This window comes from Gavia stellata, chromosome 4 (assembly GCF_030936135.1).
Source record: "Gavia stellata isolate bGavSte3 chromosome 4, bGavSte3.hap2, whole genome shotgun sequence".
In the NCBI taxonomy this organism is placed as follows: Eukaryota; Metazoa; Chordata; class Aves; order Gaviiformes; family Gaviidae; genus Gavia; species Gavia stellata.
Genome location: NC_082597.1, coordinates 73,410,218 through 73,436,564, shown reverse-complemented (window position 1 = coordinate 73,436,564; position 26,347 = coordinate 73,410,218). Strand labels below are relative to the sequence as shown.

Sequence of the window (26,347 nt, the reverse complement as noted above, 5' to 3'; positions counted from 1 at the left end):
CGGAAAAAGCTATTCAAGGCTTTTCATACAAACTTTGTCAAAGTTTGTATTTCAGGAGTTCACCTTTCGCTAGAAAGAAAGGGAATGGTGGGACAATGCTTTTTCCTTCCAGGGTTCCTGAAGTTATTGGAGTCATAAAACTCTTTTTTCTATATTTAGAAATCACTGGAATGGTCCTTTAATTAGATGTGAATCTGATTTTGTACTTCAAGTTTCTGCAAAAGTGAGCACCATGCTGTTACATGCAACCAGATGACCAAAACCCATTTCTTGAGACTCTGTTGATAACGCCTGGAATGACTTCTGGGTCAGAATTTTTCCTTGCACTGGAGAGTTCTGCTCTAGAGAAGACATGGGTTAGGTGGGTTTGCACTCTGTATGTGCCCTGTTAGATGTGAGAGCTGATTTTCTACTTGTGGTTGGTTAGGACGTGACAGCTGGGCTAGCTGTGGGTAATACTCCCACTCTTTTTGTTTGGCCGGTCTGTAGTCAGCTTGGAGGGATAGCTGTGTCATCCCACATCTCCTGTTGGCACCTGCAGGAACTGCCTGTGATTGTGTTAAATAATCCTGATTTATAATAGGCAGGGGGTCTGACAGAGGCTGTGATTTCCTGAGGGTGTCCGCTTCCCTTTAGGTCTCCACGAGGGTAGCCCTCTTGCACCTCTGATTTGGGGTTGTGACACAGAGGACCCATACCAAAAACTGGCAGATGTCAATATGCAATTCATGCCCTTTGATGAGCTAAGTCATCCCCTATTATGTTTGCTGACCCTCATCAAAGGCACTGAGAAGTGCAAGTTACTGAGGCTGCAGGTAAGACGCTTGGAAAAACTGAGCCTGCTCTCTCAGGCCTCTTGTACATGAGCTGAGCCACTCCGTGGCTGTTGGGTGGATGGTAGGGAGTCCCCTTTGGAGAGGTGCTTAAAGCAGCTTTAGCACTTTAGGAAAAAAAAAAAGACTGAAGAAAACATGTTGTTCCTCCTGGGAGAGGCTGGCACCACTGGCATGCTGGCAGGAAGGCTGCCAAAGTAATGACAGCACAAGAAACCTGACTTCTTTTGCAAAGCTTTTCTATCAACGATTGTGGGAAAGTTTTGCAATCACTGTAAGAAGGAAATCCAAGGTTTAAAAAAATGTGGTGAGGTGCTCCACTTCTTGGAGTAGGCAGCGCTTTTGCTGTGACGTAGTGCTGGCTTCAAGCCTGAAAGCCCTAGGGCACGGGAGAGAAACAGCCTGACACCACAGTGGCACAAAGTAAGTTCTCTCTCTCTGCCTCTCGCTGTCTCTCCCCACCCACCCTTCCTGCTTCTTTCCATTTGTTTGTTTGTTTGTTTGTTTGTTTAATTGTTAGGTGCTAGTTCAGGACAGACTAGGCTTTTTGTACATCTCAGTGTCATGAAACTTGAAAGAGATTATGTAAAGTGCAAGGGTACAATTCTGCAAATTAGAGGTTTTTTCTGAAGGATAAGCATTGTGGACAGTGGGATGTTTTATCCCTCTGTAAAAAAACTATTCATTGCCATGAATTAATTTTTAAAAATTGTCATGCATTAAATCTTATATTATTTTTCTTGCTTCATTTAATTTTAAATACCACTGGTGTCAATGATTCACTGGTTTGCCAAAGTTCAGATTTTTAGAGTGGTTATGGAAAATGTTGTTGTTTCATTAGGCATAAGAGAAGTGTTTACACAGTTTAACATTTTCTGTAAGTTTAAGGTAGATTATTAGGCTGGCAGTGTAACATTAAATATTGTGACAAGAAAACCACGTCACATTTAAATACTGTTTATTTAACAGAGTCAGATGTTTCGCAAAGTTAATCATCAGCAAAATACAAATCAATAAAGAATGTATTTGCTTTAGAGAACTCTGCCTTTCAGCTCCCATCCTCTAAAGATTGGGTTAAGTCTGAATTCACCAGACTTTAATTATCGGGAACTTCTTTTTTCAATGTTTTTTGATTTGTGAGCTGCTGAAGATGGTCTAAGGAAGGTTAGGTCCCTTTAGAAATTTCGTGTGTGGGTCACTGTGAAATATGCATGTTTTTCGTAGTCACTTTTGGTGGATCCTACTGGAGTAGGATTGGGAACTAACACCTGCACAATTTAAGTTAGAGTGCTTCTGAGGCTTTGTATCTCTTTATTAGACATTAATGCCTATCTGCAATCATTAGGAATAACTTTTGGGGGTCTGTTGCTTTGCTAAGAGAGTGTTGCCCTTTCTGAGCATGAGTGGACATTTCTTTTCTCGCGGAGTCCAGGTGGCTCCTGGGCATCTTGCTAGGGAGAACTGAGCTCTCCAGGGGAACAGAGCGACCTTTGTGGGTTCACCCAGGACCCTGCCACAGCCCTGCCATCCCTGGTGTCGAAAATCCCTCATGACGCTTAAATGGCCTCCGCTGATGGCTCTGGGGCCTGCAGGGGGGGAACTTCGAGAATTTTCCAGAGGAATTAAACAGAGTGGGATATCCCAGTGTCTTGCAGGGGGAAATGTTACAGGCCAATTTCTTGACCTGTGTTCCTCTATATTCCTTTAATACATGTGCCAATGTATATCGGAGCTAACTAACAGATTTTGGTACTACTGCACCAGTTTTCCAACAGACGAACTTGGCAATAGCTCTTTTTGACTTGTTATCATTCCAGATCTCTGTATTAGCTGGTTTCCCCGGATCAGTTTAATCTACATCGATCAATGTAGCTAAGGTGACTCCTTATATCAGAGCCAATTCTGAAATGGAAAACTTTGGCAGTTTCATTAAAATGGCTACATTTTTCATCTGTCTTGCAGGAACTTGTGGAGACTTGTGGACTTAAAGATAGTCATTATTAGTTTCTTTTAATCAGTGTCCTCTTTTTCCCTAATACATTTTTACCTACCATATCTCTTATCCTATTTTCTCACAATTTGTGGTCTGATTCTACAAACATTTATCCAATAAATAATGTTACTCATAGGAATGTTGACAGAATGGTACAGAGTAGTGTTCAGTATTTCTGCAAATTCATAGATTATGCAGTTAGGAAAAAAACATCATAAATATAACATATTATCAGGAGCCTACTGAATCATACCAAAGGTCCCGTTAGCCTGGAACAGTGATCAAAAATGGATATCTAAGAGAGAATATAAGAATTGTTTCAAGCGTGGTGAAGATGTTTCTCTGATACACTCTCCTATCCTCCAGCTGCCTAGGGACTTTCCTTCTCTACAAAGATTTCTAAAAACTGACAGCAAGTTGCCTCTAGATTTTCCATCTATCCAAGAAGGTCCTGAAGTCTTTTAGAAAGCAGATTTCACAAAGCAGGTGCACCAATCCTTAACTCATTACAATGACACTTTGAACACTCTTTAACATCCTTCCTGAGAAAAGGTGTCAATGTGTAGACATCTCAAGTAGTGTGTCACCATCTAGTAATTCTGAAAAACATTGGAACCTTTATTCTTATGCAAATAATAGTTAATCATAGTGATATTTTCCAAACAGGAAGACCTACATATCAGATCTGGAGGAGGAAAACCATGGACAGGCCAATCACTGCTGGCCAACTGAAAGACAAGTCACTCTTCCAGGACAGCGATGGCAGCACAGCTCCTGCCAAGAGCATGTGCCATAATTGTTCAAAGCTAAAGGTATGGAGAGGAGCCCTCACCACATATTTTTCTCTGGAATACTGAAAATGACAATTTGAATTTCTATCAAAATTCAGTTAGTTCTGTATGACACTGTTTGACACTACATGTGTTGGAAACAATGGTCTAGGTTGTGATTCCAAGAACATAGAAGTTAATAAATGTGTTAATCAGTTAAAAAGTGAGGCCATATTTTGCTAATGAATCACTTAGAGGTGTGCTATAGTCACAGTGGTAGTTGCAGCTACATCTTTTTATCCATGTTTTTTAGAAGAGGAGAAATAGGAGTAATAAGACATGCCGTAATAATAGTACCCGTAATGAACAACTTTATGCTGTACGTTTTCGCTGAGGAAGGAAACAGCTAAAACAGAAAGGTAGAAGGTGCACACAGTCAATGTCAAGTTTCTTTTTCTTTGCAGTAGAAGACGCTTTGGAGGCCATCCTGAAAAATAAAGTAAAATCTTCTGTTTTAATGAAAACAATAGGAAGAATCTCTTCACAGAGAATTACAAAACAAAACATTTGATTTTTGTGGTTTTTGAGTAGGTTGCTTAGGTATCCAGCCATGAAGAAAAGATTGTTTCTTTGCAAACTCAATTATTTTCTCTCTTCAGATATTTCTTGGAGCTCTAGCTTTTTCCTTTTTTGCCAAAGGATTTTCTGGAAGCTACATGAAGAGCATGTCCAGTCAAATTGAAAGGAGATTTGAAATCTCATCATCAATTGTTGGCATTATTGATGGCAGCTTTGAGATAGGTATGTGTACCTTCTTTGAAAGTGGATAAATACTGCTTCTTAATACATTTTTCCCCTAAAAAAAATCTCTTTTTGTAATCTTACTGGTTCTCTCTCCTCTTGATGCAGGTAACTTAATGGTAATGGTGTTGGTGAGCTACCTTGGACCAAGAGTTCATCGACCAAAAGTTATTGCTGTTGGATGTCTCATCATGTCTTTAGGAGCATTTTTGTCAGTGATGCCTCAGTTCCTAATGGGACGGTAAATATGGAGAATTTTCACATTGTGCACTAGTTGAACTTGACCATATGAAGTGTTTTTTAACCATACACCTGAGTTAAAAGCTTGACCATAGTAGTTTCTTTCAGATAACAGGAAGCTTTTAATAGGTGGATTTTTTAGTATTGACTTTCTGATTTCCTCTCTGAAAGCTTACCTCTTTCTACAGGTAAGTAAGAGACAAACCTCAGTTTTCTACAGAACTTATATGTAGTTAGGGATAAAGTGGGTTGAATTTTTCATTTGGGATGGATATGTATAGATACATTTTTTTTTTTAGCTGTTCTCCTTTTTTTTATATTTAAATGAACTGTAATGAAATCTTGATGGAGAAGGTTTCTTTCTCCATGGTGGCTATTCATACTAAACTCTTTAAAATTATGATTTGTATCTATCTCCACTGAACTCAGGGAGAGTTAAATATCTAAATACCCCTTCACATCTAAGCTTTAGTGCTTACATAGTTGTCAGAAGCAGTTCATACCTCTCCAATCCTTTGGCATCCTTACTGAATAGTAGTTGAAAATAAACCCCCTCTGTCCCTCAAAAGTTAAAATTTGTTTGGTGTGTTTTCTTCAGTTCCAAGACCAATACCTGTGATAAGGTGGGTATGGAAAGAATTATATCTGGCGACCATGGTATGGGAAGTGGCCACAGTCACTACTCTGCTTGGGAACCTGCACTGCAGGGGACAGCACAGGCCAGAAGCAGAGCTATGGAAGTCTGATTTAACCCAAACTCAACAGCCAAGCTCTGAAGATTACCCATTCCCCACAACACTGAGCAAAACCCAGTGGCTATGGGGACCTCACTGTCATCCATCACAATATTAAAGGTTACCACTTGATTGCACAGTCAGAGGGAATATCTGCTCTCCATTTATTCCAATGTAGCATAAATGTACTCAAGCTGGCTTCAATTTACTTAGCAGATTTGCTGTAGTAGCTGGCTGCCTAAATACAGACAAACTGGTGTGTTTTGCAGCCTGTGTTAATCTCTTTATAGACACAGATAGGTTACTACTAGATCCTAGCTAATTTTAAACTTGTACAGAAATCTCTATGTTACATGCCTGTTACATAGGTAAGAAACCCGTGCCGGTATGGAAAAACATTAGCACTGTTGTATGTAGACAGATATGGATGGGCTCTGCCTCTCCTTCAGTCTCTTAAGCCCTGGAAGCAGCTTTTTTGATCTTTATCTTAAGAAAATATTGGGGTTAGAATGGTCAGCGCATTTTGAAAAAGATATGAAGATACCTATCTTTTTTTAAGCGATAGCACTGGAAGTGGGTTGCCCCTCCACTTTGCCTGCATGTAACAGGAATGAACATGTATGAACATAAGGCTCATACACACTTCCTGCAAAGCAGAGTCTTTCATGTGTCAGTTGTATTTTACATAGTTGTTTTCCAGTTATAATTATGAAAGGATAACTGTTACTGTGGACAACTCCTCTACAAGTGTATCAGCTTGCTCCCCAGCATCATCTGAGGGCCCTCCAGTCACAGATGCTACAGAAACACCCAGTGCAACGAAAAATTTCGGTAAGCAAAAGCTCTGATGCTGGGTTCCCTTCTTCTGCTTGTCCCTGTTTTATATACCTTCTTTTAACGGAAAGCAGTAAAACCCCTGTTAGAAACCGTGATATACATATAAACCCACCCTATAATGATTGTAAAAAACCTTATTTTATGTTTTCTGTTGCAATAAAGTATTGTCAGAATTATGTTCACAGAAATGTAAATGTTTATGGCCTGCAGGATGTGAGAAAACAACAAATTCCTATCTGTGGCTCTTTGTGTTGATGGGGAACCTTTTACGTGGAATTGGGGAAGCACCAGTTATGCCACTGGGGGTTTCATATATTGATGATTTTTCTAAAGAAGAAAACTCAGCATTTTACATAGGTAATATGCAAATGAGTGATTTTTATGCTAAACATTCTTTTCTTTAACATTTCTGTAGCCAAGCAAATACTCACCAACAAAATCTATATCTGCTCTATTCTGGATAATTTTGAGCTGTACAGAGACAAAAAAGCAATGCAAAAGAGATCTCGTGTTTATTTTCAAAGGATATTTCCCAGATGGTCCTTTTGCTTTCCCCAAGTGGCTTCTGCTACATGTGCCAGTTTTCTCTGTGATGAAGAGAAGCATAATCAAATACTCATTTCTCCGAAGTGAGAAGTCATATCTGTCTTATCTGGCATACCATCTTCAGTACCACAGCTTCAGAGGATAAAATTCTTCCTAATGACTGTTTCACAGATAAAAGAATAATCCTTAATGTAAGGATCAGTAATGTAATCACAGCAATGCGAACATGTTTCAGAAGCTTTTACCTGATGTTTTGAGTTTTACACGCAACACATTTCCTGATGAACGCTTGTTAAAGTCATTAATTACCAAAGGAAAAACCAAACCCTTGCCAAGGTGTTGTAACAAATCCCTTCTAATTGGGATTTTGTTGTTGTTGTTTTGATGTAGAGAGCCTATAGCCCAAGACAGAAAGACTTACACCCAAGCTAATTAATTTATTACCAAATTGTTTTAATAGCATGGAGTGTTTGTGTGGATGAGGGAGGTCAAAACTGCTGCCTACAGTAAACTTGGTGAAGTTGAACTGGTCATAAAGATAGTAAGACATAGTTTCAGGAAGAGCTCAGTATTTAATGCTACAGGGTAAGACCATTGCAAATGCCTTCATTTGGCGATGAGGAAATCTGCAGGTTGAAGAAAATGGAAATATTGTGAAGAGAGCTGACAAAAACAAAAGTTCCACTCAGCAGTTATCCAAGATATTTGTAATCACCTATGAGCTTCTTATTAAAGGTATTTTAGAAAGTTAAGCTGAAATTTTTTTCTTGTCAGGATTTGATCTGGGAGAGATTGTGACGGGTTGGGGACTATTGGGGAAGTGAGCTTAAAAATTTAAAGTAGACACAGCGAATAGTATGGATTCAATCAAAATTAAAATTCGTTTGGGTCATGTAAGTGAAATAAAGTATTTCATTTACAGAGTATTAAAATATTTCATTTTAACATTCTGAATAGCAATTTTCAGTCTCTTCTTCCATTATGATGGACTGACCAAATTTGCAAAAAAATGAATGTTCAAATAGTCTTTTCCACAGAGCTGAAATTCCTTTTCCTGACCAACTTTAATTATTTTTTATATCTGATTTTTCTATCAGTTGACTGAATCAATTTATGATCAGTGTTTTTGTAAAATACAAAAAATTTATCCTATAATAAAAAAAGTCAGTCAAGCCGTGCTGATGAATTTTAACTATTGATCTTGTTATTTGACCCTGAGCAAGAAGTTTCACCTTCCTATCTCTCCTTTTTTTCCTGCCCTTAGATGTTTTGTTGAGTAAGAACATTAAGTTATTTTGAGGCAGAGACAGCTTTTTATTAAGTGTCAATAGAATACATTTTTAAGTGTCAATAGAATGCATTAAAATCTTTTTGGCAGAGTTGTAGTGCAAATGATAATTGACAGCAATAAACCCGGAGTTGCCATAGGATGGAACAGAAAAGGAAAAATGTGTATTTTTGTTAAGCTGTCTTACAGAATTTGGTAGAGGATGGTAGTTTTTCTGTAGAACTCTGTGAGACAGGAAATTATTTTTTTCTTTCAGGAAATTTTTTTCTTTCAGTTTTCAGACTGAGTTTTACAGAACCTTTTTAATTTAGTTAGCTCTACCAGGCCATCAACGTGGTCCTGAGACAGTACAATGCACGGTACATCATATACAGTCCTGAAAAGATCTTCTGTTTAGGGTCACTACTCAGTATAACTATAAGGTATAATGATCTGACCTTCTGTGTCTGCATGCAATTGGCATTTGTCAAGACACTGGAATATCAGGATCTCGGTGGTTTGCTTTGTTTTGAGAGGGGCCTTTGGTGGCGTGACCTTTGAGGCCAACTGCTCTGACTGAGAGGTTATTTCATAAATACTCCCCCATGCTAAATGCCTAATTTATTTAGGTATTTTATGGTCTTCAGATGCTTCTCTTCTGTTTAGGTGCCTATAGAAGAGTTGCCAATACACATATGAGGATTTCACCAATACTAATAAGCTTTCAGTAGCCAATTTTTAAAATGAATTTCTGATTTTATTTGAAACTGAATGCTGGCATGGTTAATTAATGGCAGTAACCATTGGACTTACCATGTAAAAGGAATAATAGACAATTAAAGATATTTAATGAGGAGTACTTCACTTCCATGGATTTCTCAACAAAGCAGAGGCTTTGAATGAATGAAATTTCATCACTGAGTTGAGCACTAGCATATAATCTTGTAACTATTGAACGCATGGCTTCAACAGAAACATATCTGTGGCCAATGTATGTTGTAAATTTTAATACCTGTTACATGCTAAATTACTTAACAATACAAGGGCTTGGCTAAGCTATGTCAATATGCAGCAGCTGATTAACTGGTAAGTCTGCATGATTTACTGTTTGTGGTTTAGTCTGTTTATTAATTAGAAAAAATAAATATTACAAAGGAAAAATATGCTGAGAAAATATCGCAGTGAACTTACTTGATTTTGGTTTATCACAATACAAGCATATTATCTTAGTGAAGTTATCCTTGAATTTAAAGGGTATGCAAGTGTGAAATTTAATTTAAAAACTACAACTTATGCAAAATTATTGCACATATGCTTCTTATCTGATAGCTTATGGTAGCTTAAAGAAATACACTGCATACAATATACAAGGCCATTGGTATGGGTGTGCTGTTTTTTATCTGTTTATTTTAGAAATTTGCCGCTGAGTATTTGAACTGTGGAGGTGAGCTTGCGTAGTTCTGCTTTAGCCTCACTGGTAAATAAACATAAAGAGCTAATTCCTGGCTTCTACTGTCAAAATCCTGACTCTGCAGAAGTCAGTCATTTTGGAAGCATCAGAATTTAGTCTAAAAGGCCAGATCTTCCAATGAAGTAAAATGAGAGAACTAAATGAAAGCAATATGTAATTGGAGCAATGAAGTAAAGATGAAAAATCATGTGGTTGAATTATGCTGTAAGAATTTATTACAGAAGTCCTTGATCATAAGCTGAACAATTACTATATTCAGAAGAGAGTTTGCAAAACCAGCAGGAGAAAAATCTCTGCAGTAGAACACCACAGTAAGATTTACAGAGCATAGTGCCGAATGTGTGCAAGAACTGACAGGCACTTGGTCAAGACTTCCATTTTTCCTAACAGAATTAAGCCTTCTGCAACTTCAGACAGCTCCCAGGTGGCAGTTCTATGCTAGAATTCAGAAATCTGAATCACTGAACTTTTTTTGAGACTGTTACCCCCTCACAACTAAACTTCAACAGATCAACACAAGTGAAAAGGCGATGTGAGGACTTACACTTGAATTATTTTGAGGATATTTTTATTTTATGTTGCTTTCCAGCAGTGGTCACCAAAATCAAATTGCGCTGTATTTACATACCCAGTCAGCAAAATGCAGTCCTAGCTTCCTAGGTTTCTGCTAGCCTTCACAGTTTATTCATTTGCTCCTAGGGGCAACCCACCTTCTTCTGATCCCATGTTGTCTCCTTTGTAAGCAGAGACAGAGCAGGAAATGGAAGCCCCAGTGAGGCCAGTAGCAAAACTGAAAGCTGCTTTTAAAGAGCATGTTACTTGATCACTAAATTTCTTGATTTTTTTATACAGCTGTATAAGTATGTATTAACACAATAGTTAGCCGATTTCCTTATTCTTGTGCTGAATGAATCAACAAAGACTCTGTCTAATGAACTTTGATCACACACACTGGCACTTATATCTCCTCGTCGCCTACTGAAAATATTCTCAGGGTCCTGTACCTAATTCCATGTCCACACACTTTTATTGTCGCTGTCATCCTAATGTGACTCCAGACTGCAAAGGTGTGCCTTCATATATGCACATCAGATCAGCTACTGCTACTTAAGATTAAACTAGGGTCCTGAACACATAGTACAGGGAAAAGTCCTGACTTCTACAGTCACAGAACATTATGCAAGCTGTAAATGGAATTGCAGGTAGACTTACGATACCTCCAACGGGTCTGGAGTTGTACGTTCATTAGTTAACCGCCACAAGCTGAACAATGCAAGTACAAAAATCTGAGGAGAGAAGTAGGGAGGAGGAGGGATAAAAATCAATGTTATTCTCTTTCTTCCTATTCCTTCCAAGACACCAATCTTGCCAATAAAATGCATGCGGGGGTCCACGTGAGACCGTGCTTGCTTTGGCAAAGCCCTGTGCAGGTGAAGGAGCCTGCTTCTACATCGCAGCTAGCATGTTGGCAGCTTACGGCTTATTTTCTTGCTGCTCAGGAGCTTCTCATTAGACATCCCCTGACAGCCTGTGCCCTTCTTCTGTCTCCTCCTTCCTCCCTCCTTTCCTTGCCCTCAGAGAAGAAGGCGTGCTTGTCCGCGCAGCGTTTTGCTCGCTCTCCCCTGCTGCTTCCCTTCTCTTACAGGCCTGGTGAGATCCTCGGGCATGTTTGGGCCGACCCTGGGCTTCCTGCTTGGATCTTTCTGTGCCAGCCTCTGGGTTGACATTGGCGTTGTGGATATCGGTAAGAGACCATGGGGTGGTGCATTAACTGGGAAGACGGATGTATATAGGAATCTGCATGATGAGAAGCACCTTCCCAGCTTACTGCTCCAAAAAGGGGGGCTCTTTAGAGAGTTTTTCCTGCTCCAAAGCTGGTGTTATTTACATTTTAATATCTGCATTGTTGTAGTGTGACTGGAATAGCCCTTGATGCAAGATCCCCACTGCAGAAAAATTTTGCACCTATTTTTATGCTTGCACATGCACTTGTTACACCCTTGCTGCGCAGCTGAGAACAAATGTGCAAATGAAAGGCCACCCCCATGATGAGGGAACAGTGAAAGACCTTTGCGCATGGACGCTTTCAACACTTGTCAAAAATTATGTTCTCTTAAAAAGCATGCAGCAAAGATTCATATGAAAACTCATTTCATTGTTCAAATCACTTTCAATTCTCTAATCCCAGGGAAAATTTGAAGAACTTCAAGGAAAAACTGTTGAATTTGGGGATGGAAGAAGGAGGGGACAGTGAGAAATTGAGAAAGGGAAGTTCTTTTTGGGTGGTGACAGGCCCTCTTGCTGTCACTTATTCTTAGAGAAAGTGTTGGACGATTGTGGCAAGCAAATGCCACCATGGGTCTAAATGGAGACATCTATTTTTGCCTGCATGGGACTGATTTGATGCAAGCTGCATTTCAATTCTTCATATGAGACATACATCACCTCTGTTCTGGTCTTTAAATATATATATAAGGATACCTATAGTAAGTTTAATTGCTCTGCATGATATTTAATCCATTTTTCTCTCTTTCTGTATTTTATAGATGCCATCAGCATAAATCCTAAGGATACCCGCTGGGTTGGTGCCTGGTGGCTTGGATTGCTTATCTGTGGAGCAGTCAACTTCATTGCGTCATTGCCTTTCTGGTTTTTGCCTTACTCCTTGCCAAAACAAGGAGAGAATGAAAACCTGAAGATTAGTCATTTGCCTGTTCAAGGAGATCACTGTAAAATAGACCCCCCGGTTCAACCGCAGTTAAAGTTCTCAGAGGCAGTAAAAGGTGAAAGATTATTGCCCAAACATTTACATGTGAATTCTCTCTCATGGGTTCAGCCTGAGCTGAGCGTGGATTTGCACAACCCTCAGCAAAATGCACGTTTCTGCACTGCAAATGATGGACAAAAATGCTGTCTTTACTTTGTAGCATTATAATGACATGCTAAGGGTGTGTTTCAGTCCTCTCCTTATGTCAGACACCTGGAAGAAGCTCATGCTGTTGCTTTGAGCACCAGAGATTCTCAGTCCAACATGGTAGTTGTCATATAATGTATTACAGCTACAATCCTATGATTATGAATGAAGAGGGGGGAAAACATCCCATCCCTCATTAATGACCAATCCACAGCTGGCAGGTTACTGTTTCACTGAGGCCAACATGTAGGAGGGAAACATGGGGCTAAGTACTACGTTAGCTGTTGGAGGGATTTCACTGGATTCATGGGTCCTGTGCATGAACTCAGTGATGCTAAATTAACCTCATATAGGCAATATCAGATCCAATTACCCATTGCTGGACTCCCCCAAGTGTTTTATTCGTATGTATGTATGCATGTGCACCCCTTAGTGGCTACGGCAGATGTGGTTTGAACTCTCATCTTTTAGGCAAGCCCACCAACGCCAGGCTATAGGCTAAATGCAGGCTTTTGTCTTCACTCTAATGTCATGGACTTAGATACTCTAATCAAGGGCCTCAGGAAAGGTTCCAGCCTTTTGCTGGCTCAGATGCTCCCTTTCTCTGAATATCAGCCTCATGTGGGGCTCTCATGTGGTTTGTGAATGCTCCTGCTTTAGGCACCAAACTTTTCACTTGGTGCATTATAGGGAGTCTTAAAGCTCCTCTAGGGACACTCTCTTGTACAGGCATTGGGAATCAGTGTTGCAAGCCTTAGTGCCTTTGAATAATAGTCCTGTGTCACACACAAGATAATCTAGGATTTCTGATTCCCAGCATCCACTGTGCCATTCAGCCTTGCTGCTCCTGTGAGTCATGTGTTAGCAATGAGGAAAACTCTCACTTGAGCAAGCATAGGTTCTGATAGGCAAAGAATTTTAACCTGCAATACAGCCAGTAATTAAAGCAAAGTTAGTTTTATTATCTAAAGGATGTCAAAACAACTCTCCTCTGTGTTTAGCAGGGTGTACAGCATATACTTCTCCCTTGCAGATTTCCTCCCAGCTCTGAAGAAGCTGTTTGGAAATCCCATTTTCCTGGTGTACATCTTCCTCACTATTCTGCAGTACAACTCTCTTGTTGGGTTGATAACCTATGAGACGAAGTTTATGGAGCAGCAATTTAATGTATCAGTGGCAAGAGCCATATTTTTAATTGGTAGGTAGCTGCCCTTCTTTTAAATTTCAGTGTCAAAAAGGAAGCTTTTCTTTGTTATTTTGCTTTCCTTTCTAGGAGGAGCTCCTGTGAACGTCTTTGGTTAAAAAAAAGTATGTAGTGTTTTATTAATTTTCCTACCGTGTTTTGAAAATGGATGTTAATTTTAGTGTTAATTTTCCTGGTGTTCCTAATTTAGTGAAGTAGAGGATTATTAGAACTGGGTGTTGTTTTTTATGGCTGAAGTTTTTTTCAGAGTGAGATTTGGGTTATGAATGTGCCTGTTTTCATGAACAAAAAACACACATAAACTGCAACTAAGTAACAAGTAAAAGAAAAAACCATTAATTTAAAAAATGTATAGAATAACATCTCAATATAAATCTTCTGTTTTGATTACAAATACAAATTTTATAAGCAATAAGAAACCAAAATGTAAAATTTTGAGTAATTTCATTCAGCTCAAAGCTCTTTTTCTATTTGCCAGTTCCGTCAAAAATAAGCTCTTTGTAGTGTTCTACAAAAAAAAGGATGCTGAAATTATATTAATCTTACAATGATTAATATGGTCTCATAACCTGGCAAGAAAACCAGGATATCTGAGGTCATTGCAGGATTGATATTCCATTACTTTAATCTGAAGGCACCCTGCTTTTCTGCAGGTCAGGTACAAATGTGGGAAGAACTTTCTTTTTCCTATCTTTTTTTGGTTCCAGGGAAAGTTTTACAAAAACAACATGACCTAAAAATCCAACCAAACAAAAAAAAATACACAGAGAAAGGCAAACCCCTCACAATAAAACTTTGTAAAAGCTCTCTATTTAGCATGTAAATGCTAGGGCTGGGGTTTCTGAAATGCTGAACGGATTAAATCTAAATGCAAATCTTTCCTTGATTCACTCTCAGAGCAAAATGGAATCCAATGCAAATCCAGACACTGCTTCCTTTCATGTTCAGTTTTGGAGATTTTTTTTTTTTTGGTAACTTTCAGAAAGTTTAATGTTTTATTTTAGATGAAGAAGTGCCCATGAGCTAAGACATTTATCTCATTTACTCCAGTTTCTAACAGGCACCTGTATAGGTTTTATTATATCAGTATACACACAAACAAGAGTATAGTAAAAAGGTAGGGAATATTGAGGAACTAAGCTTTTTAAAGTCATAACATGACTTGAAAGAATATGAGGAAGTAAGCAAAATTATTTAAAGGTAATAAAAAGTCTTAGAACCTCAAAGGATCAGTCTGAAAATAGGTCAGTATCTGATATTTTGCAGACTACTAGGACCAGACATTTATTTTATAAAGGGTCAATGCAAGTGACAGCAGTTAACATTTTTATTACCTTCTATTTGCAGGTGTGATACTTCTACCCATCACAATCCTGGGGATGTTTCTAGGAGGCTTTCTGATCAAGAAATTCAAACTTCACATAACTGAAATGGCAAAGTTCGCATGCATCACCTTTATAGTAGCATATTTGTTAAACCTCTTGTACTTTACGTGCAGTTGTGAGGTGCTCCAGGTGGCCGGTTTGACAGCGCCCTACTCTGGGTTTGTATCCCCTTGGGTTTGTGTTGGTTGTGTCATTTGTCATAGTTGCTTCCTGCGCTGTGCAGAACGTGGTGCATGCACCTCTATTTTTCTACTCTCACAAACTAATCTGGGTTTGTAATCTCATCTGGGCTACAAACCTTCTACTCTAGAGAACATTTTGATTCGAATTTGGATGAGTTCTGAAATGTGTCTTCTCTGTTGATTTACTGTAACATATTGCTATATCCTTTTGCATAAAAAAATTAATATATGTGGCTGTTTAAAGACAAAAAATGTTTGTTGAAATTGACCTGTATTAGGTCATCTGCTAGTGTCAATCGGTGTGGTTTCAGCTAGAGTGGAGTTACTGTGATTATATCATTTTATTGCTCCCTTGGTGGTGATCCACACAAGAAAATTCTAGGTTTTGAGATAGACTTGTCAGGCTGAAATGATACCTAGTGCTGGGGATGGGCAGAATATCCCGATTTTGTTTTTCAAATTTTGTTTAAACCTGACATTTCTTTTTCTAAACTGTTTATTGCTGGATGTTGACAATATACCTCTATATTCCGGCAAATTGCTAATTAAGATGAAATTTATCATACGCAAATTACATTTTTATATTATATTTCAAAGCTTTAATTTAAAGCCGGTCTCCTCCTATCATGTAGGGAGTGGCATGTAAAAAAAGTGTTGAAAGTGGCTTCACCGTACTCCCTTTATGACTTTGCCTCTAGAAGGGACCATCCTCTAGATCAGCCGTTATCAATCTGCATGGGAAGTTACCAGCCTCCCTTGGTATCTGGAGCTGCTGACCTGTCTGGTCCATTTTCTCGGCTGCAAGGTAGAAAGTGGTCATGTCAGGAGTGTGTGCTGCCCAAACAGACGTCCCCCCTCCCTTACTAGGACCATGGTCATGCTTTCTTGAGAACAATTTGCTGACTCTAGCAGCCTGCCACAATTGCCTACTGTTTAAATTGAGCTCAGTCTGGTCCAACAAATTTCAAGGGATTTTAAAGGATTAAACTGAATCCAGTAGGGCTTGCTAGATTTTCAATTCAGACAGAAACTCAGTCCTGTGTTTCTTGAAACTGAGCCTACGTTCATGGAAATATCTAAGTTGTCTTGGCAAACCTGAGACCCAGTTCAACTTTGAGGTTAGTTACATAAAAGATGTCAGGGGTTTGTGCAGTGGAGCTAACGCTGGTTGAGTGCAACATCTGATACTGTAGAGTGAATTAAAAATAAGCAGAAACATCAAGACAGCAAATACTGAAAGAGCAATTATAGTTTCTCCAGGAGAACTGAGACTGGAGAATTTAGCATGTGCTAGGATTGTTCTGTTTAAGCGACTCACATACTGTTTTAGACGTTTAACAATTTGTAGTTTGAAAATGAGCAGCAGCCTAATGAGGGTTAACCTCCCCAGTTATTTTCCTTTCTAAAAGACTTAGCAGAAATGAAGCCCCCTTGAGGTGTGTTTTGGATTTGAAGGGTAAGGAGGAAGAAAAGGGAAATTTGAACACTTTTTCCTTTATATTGTGAGTGACTTCAAAGGAGGGGAGATGGTGGACTCCTAACACTTTCTGAAAATTGAGCCCTGCTACCAAGCCCTCAGAGTCACTGGACACTTTTTAAATTCTCAATTCAAGTTGTCATTTGCTTAGTTTAACTCCTTGGGGCCTGATTTTGATGTTTCTTACAGAAATGTTGGTAAAAGTGGAAGCTGTGAAAGTCCATGATAATAGAGAACAAGAAATGAGATCTGATAAGAAATGGGGCTCAAGCCTGTCCCAGGTGCAGGGGTGCTGCTGCTGAATATGGTCAGAGCTGAGAGAAGCAGCACTTCTCACACAGGCTCAGGCAAGTTTCATTGCCACTAACTGGCTCTGATCTAGTGAAAAAAAATGTCAAGGACATCTTGCTGCTGTAGTTTTATATCACCACTTCTAGCACCCAGACATGGTGTCATATCTACTGCTAAGAAAAGCATGGCCAGTCTACAGGTGATAAGAGATTCTAGGTATGATTTTCTTTTTCTTGGGTTGAGCTTTTAAATGAAAAAGTAATACCAAATATTCCCTCCCAGCCAAGAATACCTAGTTTGCGAGTTCCATGCCTTTTCAGCAACAATCCATAAATATGTTAACACTTGGTGAAAAAATCTCAAGAGAGCTTTGGTTTAGCTGAAATTAGCTTAATCTCCATATGAAAACTTCACAGTCCGTTGGATGGTAGCAGATAGCTGTCCATGTTGACTGTCTTACTTTCTCAACGTTTTTCCTGCCTACTCCCTGATATTTTGTTTGACTATATAATTTGACTAAATAATTATTTTATTTCTTTCTGTTTTCCTCCAGATTAAAGCATCTTTCCTCCCCCAAAAACAGCTTCGTGGCCAGTTGCAATGGTGACTGTGGCTGCAAGCTGGATCAGTGGGACCCTGTATGTGGGGATAATGGGATCACTTACATGACAGCCTGCTTTGCGGGATGTAAATCATCAACTGGGACAGGAAAGAATATGGTAAGTATATAGGTGGATAGATGATTATTTAGTAAGGCCTGTAGTGATAGGACAAGGGGTAATGGTTTAAAATGAAAAGAGGGTAGATTTAGACTAGATATAAGGAAGATATTTTTTACAATGAGGGTGATGAAACACAGGAACAGGTTGCCCTGAGAGGTGGTAGCTGCCCCATCCCTGGAAACACTCAAGGTCAAGTTGGATGGGGCTCCGAGCAACCTGGTCTGGTTGAAGGTGTCCCTGCTCATTGCAGGGGTGGTTGGACTAGATGACCTTTAAAAGTCCCTTCCAACCCAAACTATTCTATGATTCTATGATTATAGATACAGCTAGATTTCTCCATCTATTAATTTTTTGGCTTTGTGATTAAGAACTCCTGTAGACACAAATGTCCATTCTGTACAGCTTAACCTTGTAGAAACTGAGTGCAAGGTTGCAGGGCGGGTTTTTAAAAGAGTTGGGGTGAGGTAAGTGAGCTACTCAGGAAAGACACAAAAACCTCAGACTCTTAACATTTCTTGAATGATTTATTTCGATTTTTTTAAGAAGTATTTTTTTCTTCTCAGCAAGATGACCATGAATTTGGCTTTAAGTTTCTCAGTAAATCTCTTACTGTGTACATACAACACAGCTAAGAGGGGTTTGCTTTAGAAGACCTTTACTAGTCTGGTTGTTATATTAGCAAAATTCCATGGTGTCAACTCATGTGCAGCAGACCTGTATAAAATTGTGAGTGCTGTTTTCACAAACTGTTACAGATCATGCTGGAATTGCCTGCTTTCCTGAGCTGCCATAGCTCAGGAAAACAAGTCATAACACTAAATTGTACAGTCAAGAGGTCCCGTAAATATACATCTGGCCATTTTGTTCAGTGTATTAGCAGCAAAGCCATTTCCAGGACTCCAGCCAATCCTACCTGGACAAGACCACTAAACACAGTAGGTTTGCAGAAGTGTGTGCAAATGGTCATGTCTTCTGGCAGAAGCAGAATTGCTTTCATGTAACAATACTGAAAGAGACAGGCAACATTTTCAGGCTTATATCCATATATCCCAGTAATATTCTCTTGCTTCACTTCAGGGGAATTGGCTTTCAAACCCATGTTTCCTGCTAACTTCAAAAGCTATGAAACAGCCCTCTCTCAATCCAGCACCAAATGCTGTTTTAGATACATAATGATAGATATGCATGATTGCATTGTTGGGTCCACATCTATATTTTTATTGTTACTCATCTACTTCATAGGATTCCTGAGCAGAATGGCTGGATAACAGTTCATGTCTGAATTTTATGGCTGTGACCCATTTTAAGCACACGCAGAGCACTTTCTGTCCCAGCAATGGCATGGCTGAAACTAGGGTCACAGTTGCTTTGTGTGTCTGGAGCAGCTCAGAGTGGCTAGAGCATACCAATGAACTCGGCCATCAGTCTGCAAAGATTATTAGGGAGGTTCTTTCAGTGTAAAAAACAGCCTGCATGTTAACAGGGAGTGAAAAATCTAGCTACTCAAATAGTTCTGTGCCACTGAATTCTGATTAAATAAATTCTTCTTCTCATTTTCTCCTTTCAGGTGTTTCACAATTGCAGCTGTGTGGAAGGACAAGTGCATGGACTTGGCAATTCCTCTGCAGTTCTGGGACAATGCCAAAGAGAAAGCTGTACCAAAGCATTTCCCTATTTTTTAGCATTACAGACTGCATGTGCATTTATTTTAGCCTTAGGAGGCACTCCTACATACATGATTATGTTTAGGTGAAATACTTTACCTTACCTTGGCCATAAAACTTGGGGAAAGAGAAACAGAATATGGTATCTACTATCTCATTCCTATTGTGAGGGATGGCATGCTGATGAAATTGGGGACCTGAGTCTTTGCCTGTAGTCTGAAATCCAGCTTTGTTCAGAGGCATAGCAAAATGCCTGTCCACCAATTTAATTCCAATTTAAGGCTGAGTAGATACTTCGGTAATGAAATGGGTGGCCCTTATGCTGATCCTGAACATTAGTTTTCACTTCCAATGACAGGGATGTTTTTAACAGAGCAATGAACTTGAAGTAAGATGTGGTGCTACGCCATATCCAAGGTGACTGTGCTGTTCACATTACTGAGGAGAAAAACATTCACCTTTGTTAAGCCTTGTTGCCTCAGAACATTTTCTGTGTTGTGAGAAGTCTGATACTCCCACTTTTCGTCAAGCTGGTATAAACGGAACTATGTCAGCAGGAGTAATTTTTTTTATTTTTATTCCTCCAGTTGTAAAACAGCACTGCTGTTTTATACTCGGAAGAAAAGACAATGTTCTGTGCCTTTCGCATGGAAGTTTCTTTCCACTCATGCTCACGGGTGAATTGCAATCCTCTGTAGTTAGTGTGCATGACTTTGCTAAGCTGCTGATCCTTCTGTGATATTTCTAAGTGCAGCCATTCCTACCACATGCCTGGATTATGGACAAGGCTAACTTTGCTGGGCAAAGTTTTCAGAATACTAAGGTATATAATGAGAAGCCTTTCATGTTAATGCTGAAAAGATGATATACTGATGTATAAACTCCAGTTCAAGAAACAGGCTGGCCATAGCAAATCTCCCCCCTGCCCCTGTGCCAGCTCAGTACTCCCCTCTGCTTTTTGTGAATTCTTCCAGTTCATCTGATGGACACAGGCTGTTTCTCCACTGGTGGGAATGAGGTACTTTTGTAGCCGGGTAACTCACGTTTGCTGTCTCTCTCTAAAATGCTAGAGGCAGAGGTGGGTTTTACCTGGCTGTAGCTAGCAAGGACTGCACACCCTTGTTCCCCACTGCACAAGTACAGCCCCTTCTAAAGCAAGGCAGCTTCTTGGAGCTTAACTTATGGACATGAAGAGCCTACTTTTAGTTGGTTCACTTTAATTTTCCCATGCATCCTCTCCCAAAAGCCTTTACAATCTGTTCTCCTTGGGTTCAAGATCAGTTTTTGTAGATTCTCCCATTTATTTCAATGCAAGTTCATCCACTGAAGTCAATGGAAGGAGGCTCTGTATCTGAACTTTAACTTTGGTGAATGTTTTCAATTAGGGTTTGAGTGAGCTATGCTAGGTAAGCCACAACACTCTTGCAGTGGGGCACACACAGATGTTCACAGGATGGCTATAGCTACATTATTCTATTGTTCCCCAAAACAATGTACTATTTTTGTTTCCTTTTTAGATCTGTTTCACCAGACCTGAAATCCTTTGCTGTTGGGATTGAAACTTTAGGTGGTAGAGTACTAGGTAAAACTTAATTTCTTTGTGGGATTCAAGTAGGTAGTCAAAGAGCCAGACCAAAGCTACCCAGTGCAATGTCCTTGCTCCAGATCAGAACAGAAGAAATATTCCAAAATTTTTCTTTGTAAGCAGACTATGCATTTAAAAATTTTTGGAGGAACTTGCTACATGTTTCCTGGTATGTAATTACGTATTATGATTATCTCTTCAGAATTTTTTCTATGCAGCAAATAATCAGGCAAAGGAAGGAAACTGCATTGTACTTTTTTTTTTTTTTTTAAGTTGTGGACACAACTACCTGAGCTTGATCCTTCTGGATATCCTTAACACCTATGCTCCCTTTTGCTGACCATTTTTCACTTAGAGCTACCATGTACTCTGCCTATTATTTTCTTTCTTGTCTTCATCTGCAATAAATAATCGTTCCAGTCTTCAGACGTATAGTCTGGCCTGCCTCTAACAAACCTTGCTTATGTTCACTTTCTTGCTGATTTTTGAATCAATCTTGTGCTTCTATGAAATAGTTTTCTTCACAAAACTGCACATTATCCCTGAAACATCTTACTGATTATATTAAAGCATTATGACTGCCTAGAAGGAATTCTTTCAGTACTACATAAGTAATACACTTTTAACCTGGTTGGTTTTGAGCAAGTGCTTGATTTCAGCTCTTTGCACTCAGCTAACTATTTTTAATGGCAAACTGCTATGTAATACCTGAATAGGTACATTAGTATACATAAATATTAATATGTCATGGATTTAATTCCGCTCTGGGGACTGAAAAAGGAATATTGGTTATATTATTTCTTTAAACAACAGAAGTTATAATTCTAATAAAAATGCCATTAAAGTAGAATTACTAACATTTCCCTTGCTGAATATAATAATGCTATAATCTTCCATCCTTTCAACTCCCTTTAGGTACTTGCTTAAATATTTTCACAAATCTTGGAATCTCAAAGCTGGAGCTGGATGTTTACTCCCATTTTATGCAGCCATAATTCAGAAACCCTGAGATTAATTTCCTCATTTCTTTATCATGACATTAAATGCTGAGATTTTCATGTCTGAGATCATGTAACAAGAATTTTCTTTGCAGGAGGACTCCCTGCCCCTATTTATTTTGGTGCCTTGATAGATGAGACCTGCTTGAAATGGGGGACAAAAAACTGTGGGGGATCTGGATCTTGCCGGGTATATGATACAAAAGCATTCAGGTAAGCTGAAATTTTTGGTAAAAGGTTGGGAATTTGACTTCTGAACCAGCTTTGGGCACCAAGGACCAAGGTATATACTTTGCCCACGACAATTGTCAATAGACTGACAAGGATACTAAAAGCACCAAAACTCCTTCTTTTGACTAGGCCTTAACAGATCAAATGAGACAAATAATTTTGATTCAATCTGATATGTAATATTCCAGTACACTGTCTTACATCGCCAGAATTAGTTCCTTTATTGAAGCCTTAGTGCACTGAATAACTCTGCGACGCTTTGGCTTTGTGGGAGACTGAACAACTGTGGAGTAAGTGTAGCACTGAAGACACTCTTCCTCATCCCTCATTTCTCTGCTTCCTAATGTATAAGACAGCTCACAAAATCGACTTGGAGAGGGGACCCAAATGACTGCTGGAGCATGGAGAGCTGTGGTCAGCAGCACTGAGTGCTGCCAGTGAGGGGCTGGGGGCAGGCTGGAACAGGCAAAGCGCCAGCTGGTGCGGCTCCTCCTGGTCCAGCCCTAAAATATTGTCTGCTGAATGGGAGCACTCTTCAGACAGGAGGCATTTCTGCTAGAAGTATAGGACCTGATTAGAACCTGCCTGGGGCTAAAAGCCATGAGATTGTTTGTTTGCTTTCTGTTTGTTATTCCTCAAAACGTGGAGCCATACCTGGCTGAGAATAGATGGTTTTGCCAAAGTGTGTTTGATATTTTACTTGGTTTTGCTCAGAAGCTTTATTAATATAAACATATTTTGTCACCTTTTTTCCTAGAAATGTCTATCTTGGCCTCATTGCAGGACTACGGGCAGGATGCTGTCTCTTATACATAGCGCTCTCTGTTTTAATAATGAAACGCTTCAAACCGGATGGCAAAGAGATGACAAATACTAAAAATACAGAAAGGTCAACCAGCAAAGAACCAGCTATTTTCAACAAAAAAGAAATTCTTCCTGGTACAAGAACCTCAGAGGAGAGTGAGGAGACTTGTATGTAAAAAAAAGAAACAAGGCATTTTCCTAATTCTGCCTACGCTTCAGTTTTTCAGAGCACAACAGGGGTCTAATTACTGACTTCAACAGCTAGTTTACATTTTGGGGATTAAAAAAATATCTTTGAAACATTGACTTTTAATTTGCTTTACCCTATCCTCTTTCTTTGCTCATCTGAAACGATAGGGGGAAAAGGTTTTCAAAATTTGGGGGAACTCTCCCATCCTCTTGCTCTCAGTCCCTTTCTAGACCAAAAGTGAGACTAGCCAATTTTTTTCAAGTGTCATACATTTGACTATGATTGAAAAATTAAAAAGACAAAATCCACAATAAGCTTCTTTTCCGTTTTTCACCGATGTTATTTGAAGTCCTTTTGCTCTGTATTTAGTCCTACAGCTCTAAATGGCTGATTTAGTTACACTTGCCCAGTTGCTCTGATGGCCTTTGCTGCATGGTCCATCACCAGAGCTCTTTGTTCCAGACTGGGTCCCTCGGCCATGCTCAGGTGAGAGCCCCAGGGCCGTCAGTGAGCACTCTCTGAACAAGAACGGCATGACAGCTCTGGGGTTTGGCTTGAACACAATAAACAATCAAAATGGATTGCAAACAAAAGAAAGTGGTGTCTTGATTTTGCAGCACATCTCAGTATTGGGTTTCAGTAAAATTGCTCTGAACTGATGCAATAAAGTGATAGGTCTTTAAGTTTCTGTGAATTTTTTTTTGTGTGTGCATGTGTGGGTATTTTTATCCTAATGACCACTGCATTTATACCACATGTATATAGATTTCCTTCCTTGTTTAAGGAACTTCCAGTAAGCCTTGAGATACAGTACCGAAAACTTGCAAATTCACAGCTTTCCACAGACAGCCTAGTCCAGAGAGAAACTTTATTAAAGGATGCTTGCAACAGTCATTACTGGGAAAAAAAGTCTAAAAATACTTGAAGCGTAATATTTCATTGGCAGCCCTCGTGATGTACCTTAGCAATGGGAGCAAACATGCCTAGTAAGGTCATTGCAGGTATTGCCTCCATCATCACAGCCATTTTGCTTTCTTTTCTGAAGGGTATCCCTGATCCCTGTGGTCCTGTGCACAAGCCTAAAACTAGGAAACAAGCTTTATCTTTCCTAATCTTAAACTTCCTCAGGATGTGGAAGAGAACACTGCACTAATATAAAGAAAATCTACCACCTTTTATCTGAGAAAGCAACAGAGCAGAAGACTAAAGAGAGGGACTCTCCATATTAAATGATCTTCTGACCTTCCTTCTACCATCTGCCCCGTGTAAGTGCAAGAACAGGAATGGGAAAAAGGTTGATGTGGTACTCACTGAAAGCAAATTCTTCATATCCTGGCCTTGGGGATGGAGTTGTTTGCATTTTATTGCTTAAAGACAATGACCAGCACATTTAGACATTCTCTTTTATAATCACAGCTCTGATTATAAACTCCCAGCAGATATGGGGAAGCAGTATGTGTTATAAGAGAACAGGAATGAAAGCTTCTCTAGTGTAGATGATATCAATATTGCATCTAGCTCTGGAAATAATTGAAGAAAAATCCAAGTTCCAGAAACCCCAGGAATTTTACACAGAGAAAATCATGGTGTGTCTTTCTCCTTCTGCAAACAGTGTTTTAACATTGAATAAATATATTGGCAGTTCTAGAAACACTCCTGATCTGCGCTAGACTCAGTCAGGTGACTCATACTAACATCATTTCCCTTTTACTTCTGTTGTTTGGGTATTTATTTCTGTACATTGTTTTTTATTTTACAGGTTTTTTGATGAGAGCATCTTTTGCACCTTTGCTTGATATTCCCAGGAGGTAATGTTTTATCAAAGGTGCGTTGATAATTGATGTCAGACTAGAAATGAGATTCTAGTCAGATCTGATGATTCATGTCCAGATATTTACCCCAGATGCAATTTGGTAGAGTGAGCTTTTTCAAACAAATAAGACTTAACATCATTCTTCATAACAGTCCCACATCGATAATAGCGTAAGTGCTGCCACAGGTGGTATTAAATGAGCCTCTGGCTCAGTATACTCCCGACTCCAAGGCTATATCATTTGCCTACGTTTTCGACATGCACTGTTTATTGTGTGCAAGTCTAAGCACTCTCCTGTGAACAGCATGTAGAAGTTTTTCAAGGGAGTAATTTGTTCTTCAACATGTAACTAGCACAGAACATACAAAAAATTAAATAGGTGCTCAACCTAGTGGCATTTTCCAAAAGTTTTCTATCCCCTTGCCTCTCACAATAGAGAATAAATAAGGACATTCTCCATTTTAATTCCTCCTGCTCCAAAGGCAAGGTTTCAGCAGAGAAGCAGAGAGGCCCCTGGGACTCTGGTTTGATTGCAAAGCTGCATTACTGATTCTAGGATCAAAACTGGCATCTTTGTCCTGTGTGATAGCTGTGTCAGCATGCTCAGAGCTAGCTCTGACACCTCTGAGCTCCATCACTGGGAAGATCCTCCAGGAAGGAAGAAAAATCTGTTGTATTCTAAGGTGGTAAGAGAAATTTCTAACCAGGAAAGCTATTTTGGAGGCAAATTTGCAACTACACCAAGTCAGTCATGCTTTTGAACAAAGACAAATCGTTTCGGGTTCATTACAGACAACTTGGTTGGCCACAAATCATGATAATTCCACTGAAACCAGTGAAGAAATAGCCAAACCAGTGAATTTTTATCAGACTGTGGGATGTTTAAGGGCATGAGCTTGTGTTTACCCAACTCTTGTTTGAGGCTATCAAAAAGCCCTTTAATGGCATTATCAAAGTCCTTCTCTCAGAATAACTATGTAAGACAGAGCCTTATCCCAGAAGACAGTCCAGTTATTTGGCATTTCTTCACTTTTAGATATGTAATCAAGCAGACATAATGACCTATGACTACCTGGTTTTACGGTATTTTCTAGTTGTTTATCAAAGAGAAAAAAACCCAGCAGCCCTAAATCCACAGTTTTCTGTACGCATTAGGATCACGTACCCTACAAAGACCAAGCCCTCCTATGGGTTTTGTGTCCCTATTATCAACAAGTCCTGTCTATTCTGGCACAAAAATAAATTGGGAATAGAGTACTAGCTGTTGCAGAATAAACAGAAAATACTTCAGCTGTCAAATTAAATTTAAAGCATTTCAAATATTTTAACAATAGAGCAGAAAGGTAACATTAGATTTAGTCTACCAATTTTTCACTGTGGAATATATTGTCATTT

General features: G+C 39.2%; 1 protein-coding gene across 1 annotated transcript; it reads left to right on the top strand.

Moving 5' to 3' along the window:
- The first annotated feature begins 3,527 nt into the window (after nucleotides 1-3,527).
- LOC104263121 (solute carrier organic anion transporter family member 1C1) lies at nucleotides 3,528-23,125 on the top strand. Its single transcript, XM_009819714.2, has 14 exons — nucleotides 3,528-3,638; nucleotides 4,256-4,397; nucleotides 4,506-4,638; nucleotides 6,072-6,202; nucleotides 6,419-6,565; nucleotides 11,138-11,236; nucleotides 12,039-12,275; nucleotides 13,440-13,604; nucleotides 14,958-15,153; nucleotides 17,499-17,664; nucleotides 19,235-19,416; nucleotides 20,849-20,913; nucleotides 22,010-22,127; nucleotides 22,903-23,125. Exons 1-14 carry the CDS (start codon nucleotides 3,528-3,530, stop codon nucleotides 23,123-23,125), a joined length of 2,115 nt encoding a protein of 704 aa, XP_009818016.2.
- The last annotated feature ends 3,222 nt before the right edge of the window (nucleotides 23,126-26,347 follow it).

Excerpts from the sequence above, each read along its gene's own strand:
- LOC104263121 (XM_009819714.2), top strand. The coding sequence starts at position 3,528 with ATGGACAGGCCAATCACTGCTGGCCAACTGAAAGACAAGTCACTCTTC. Across the intron at positions 6,566-11,137 it reads AAACTCAGCATTTTACATAG|GCCTGGTGAGATCCTCGGGC; the intron begins GTAATATGCAAA and ends CTTCTCTTACAG. Across the intron at positions 11,237-12,038 it reads CATTGGCGTTGTGGATATCG|ATGCCATCAGCATAAATCCT; the intron begins GTAAGAGACCAT and ends TGTATTTTATAG.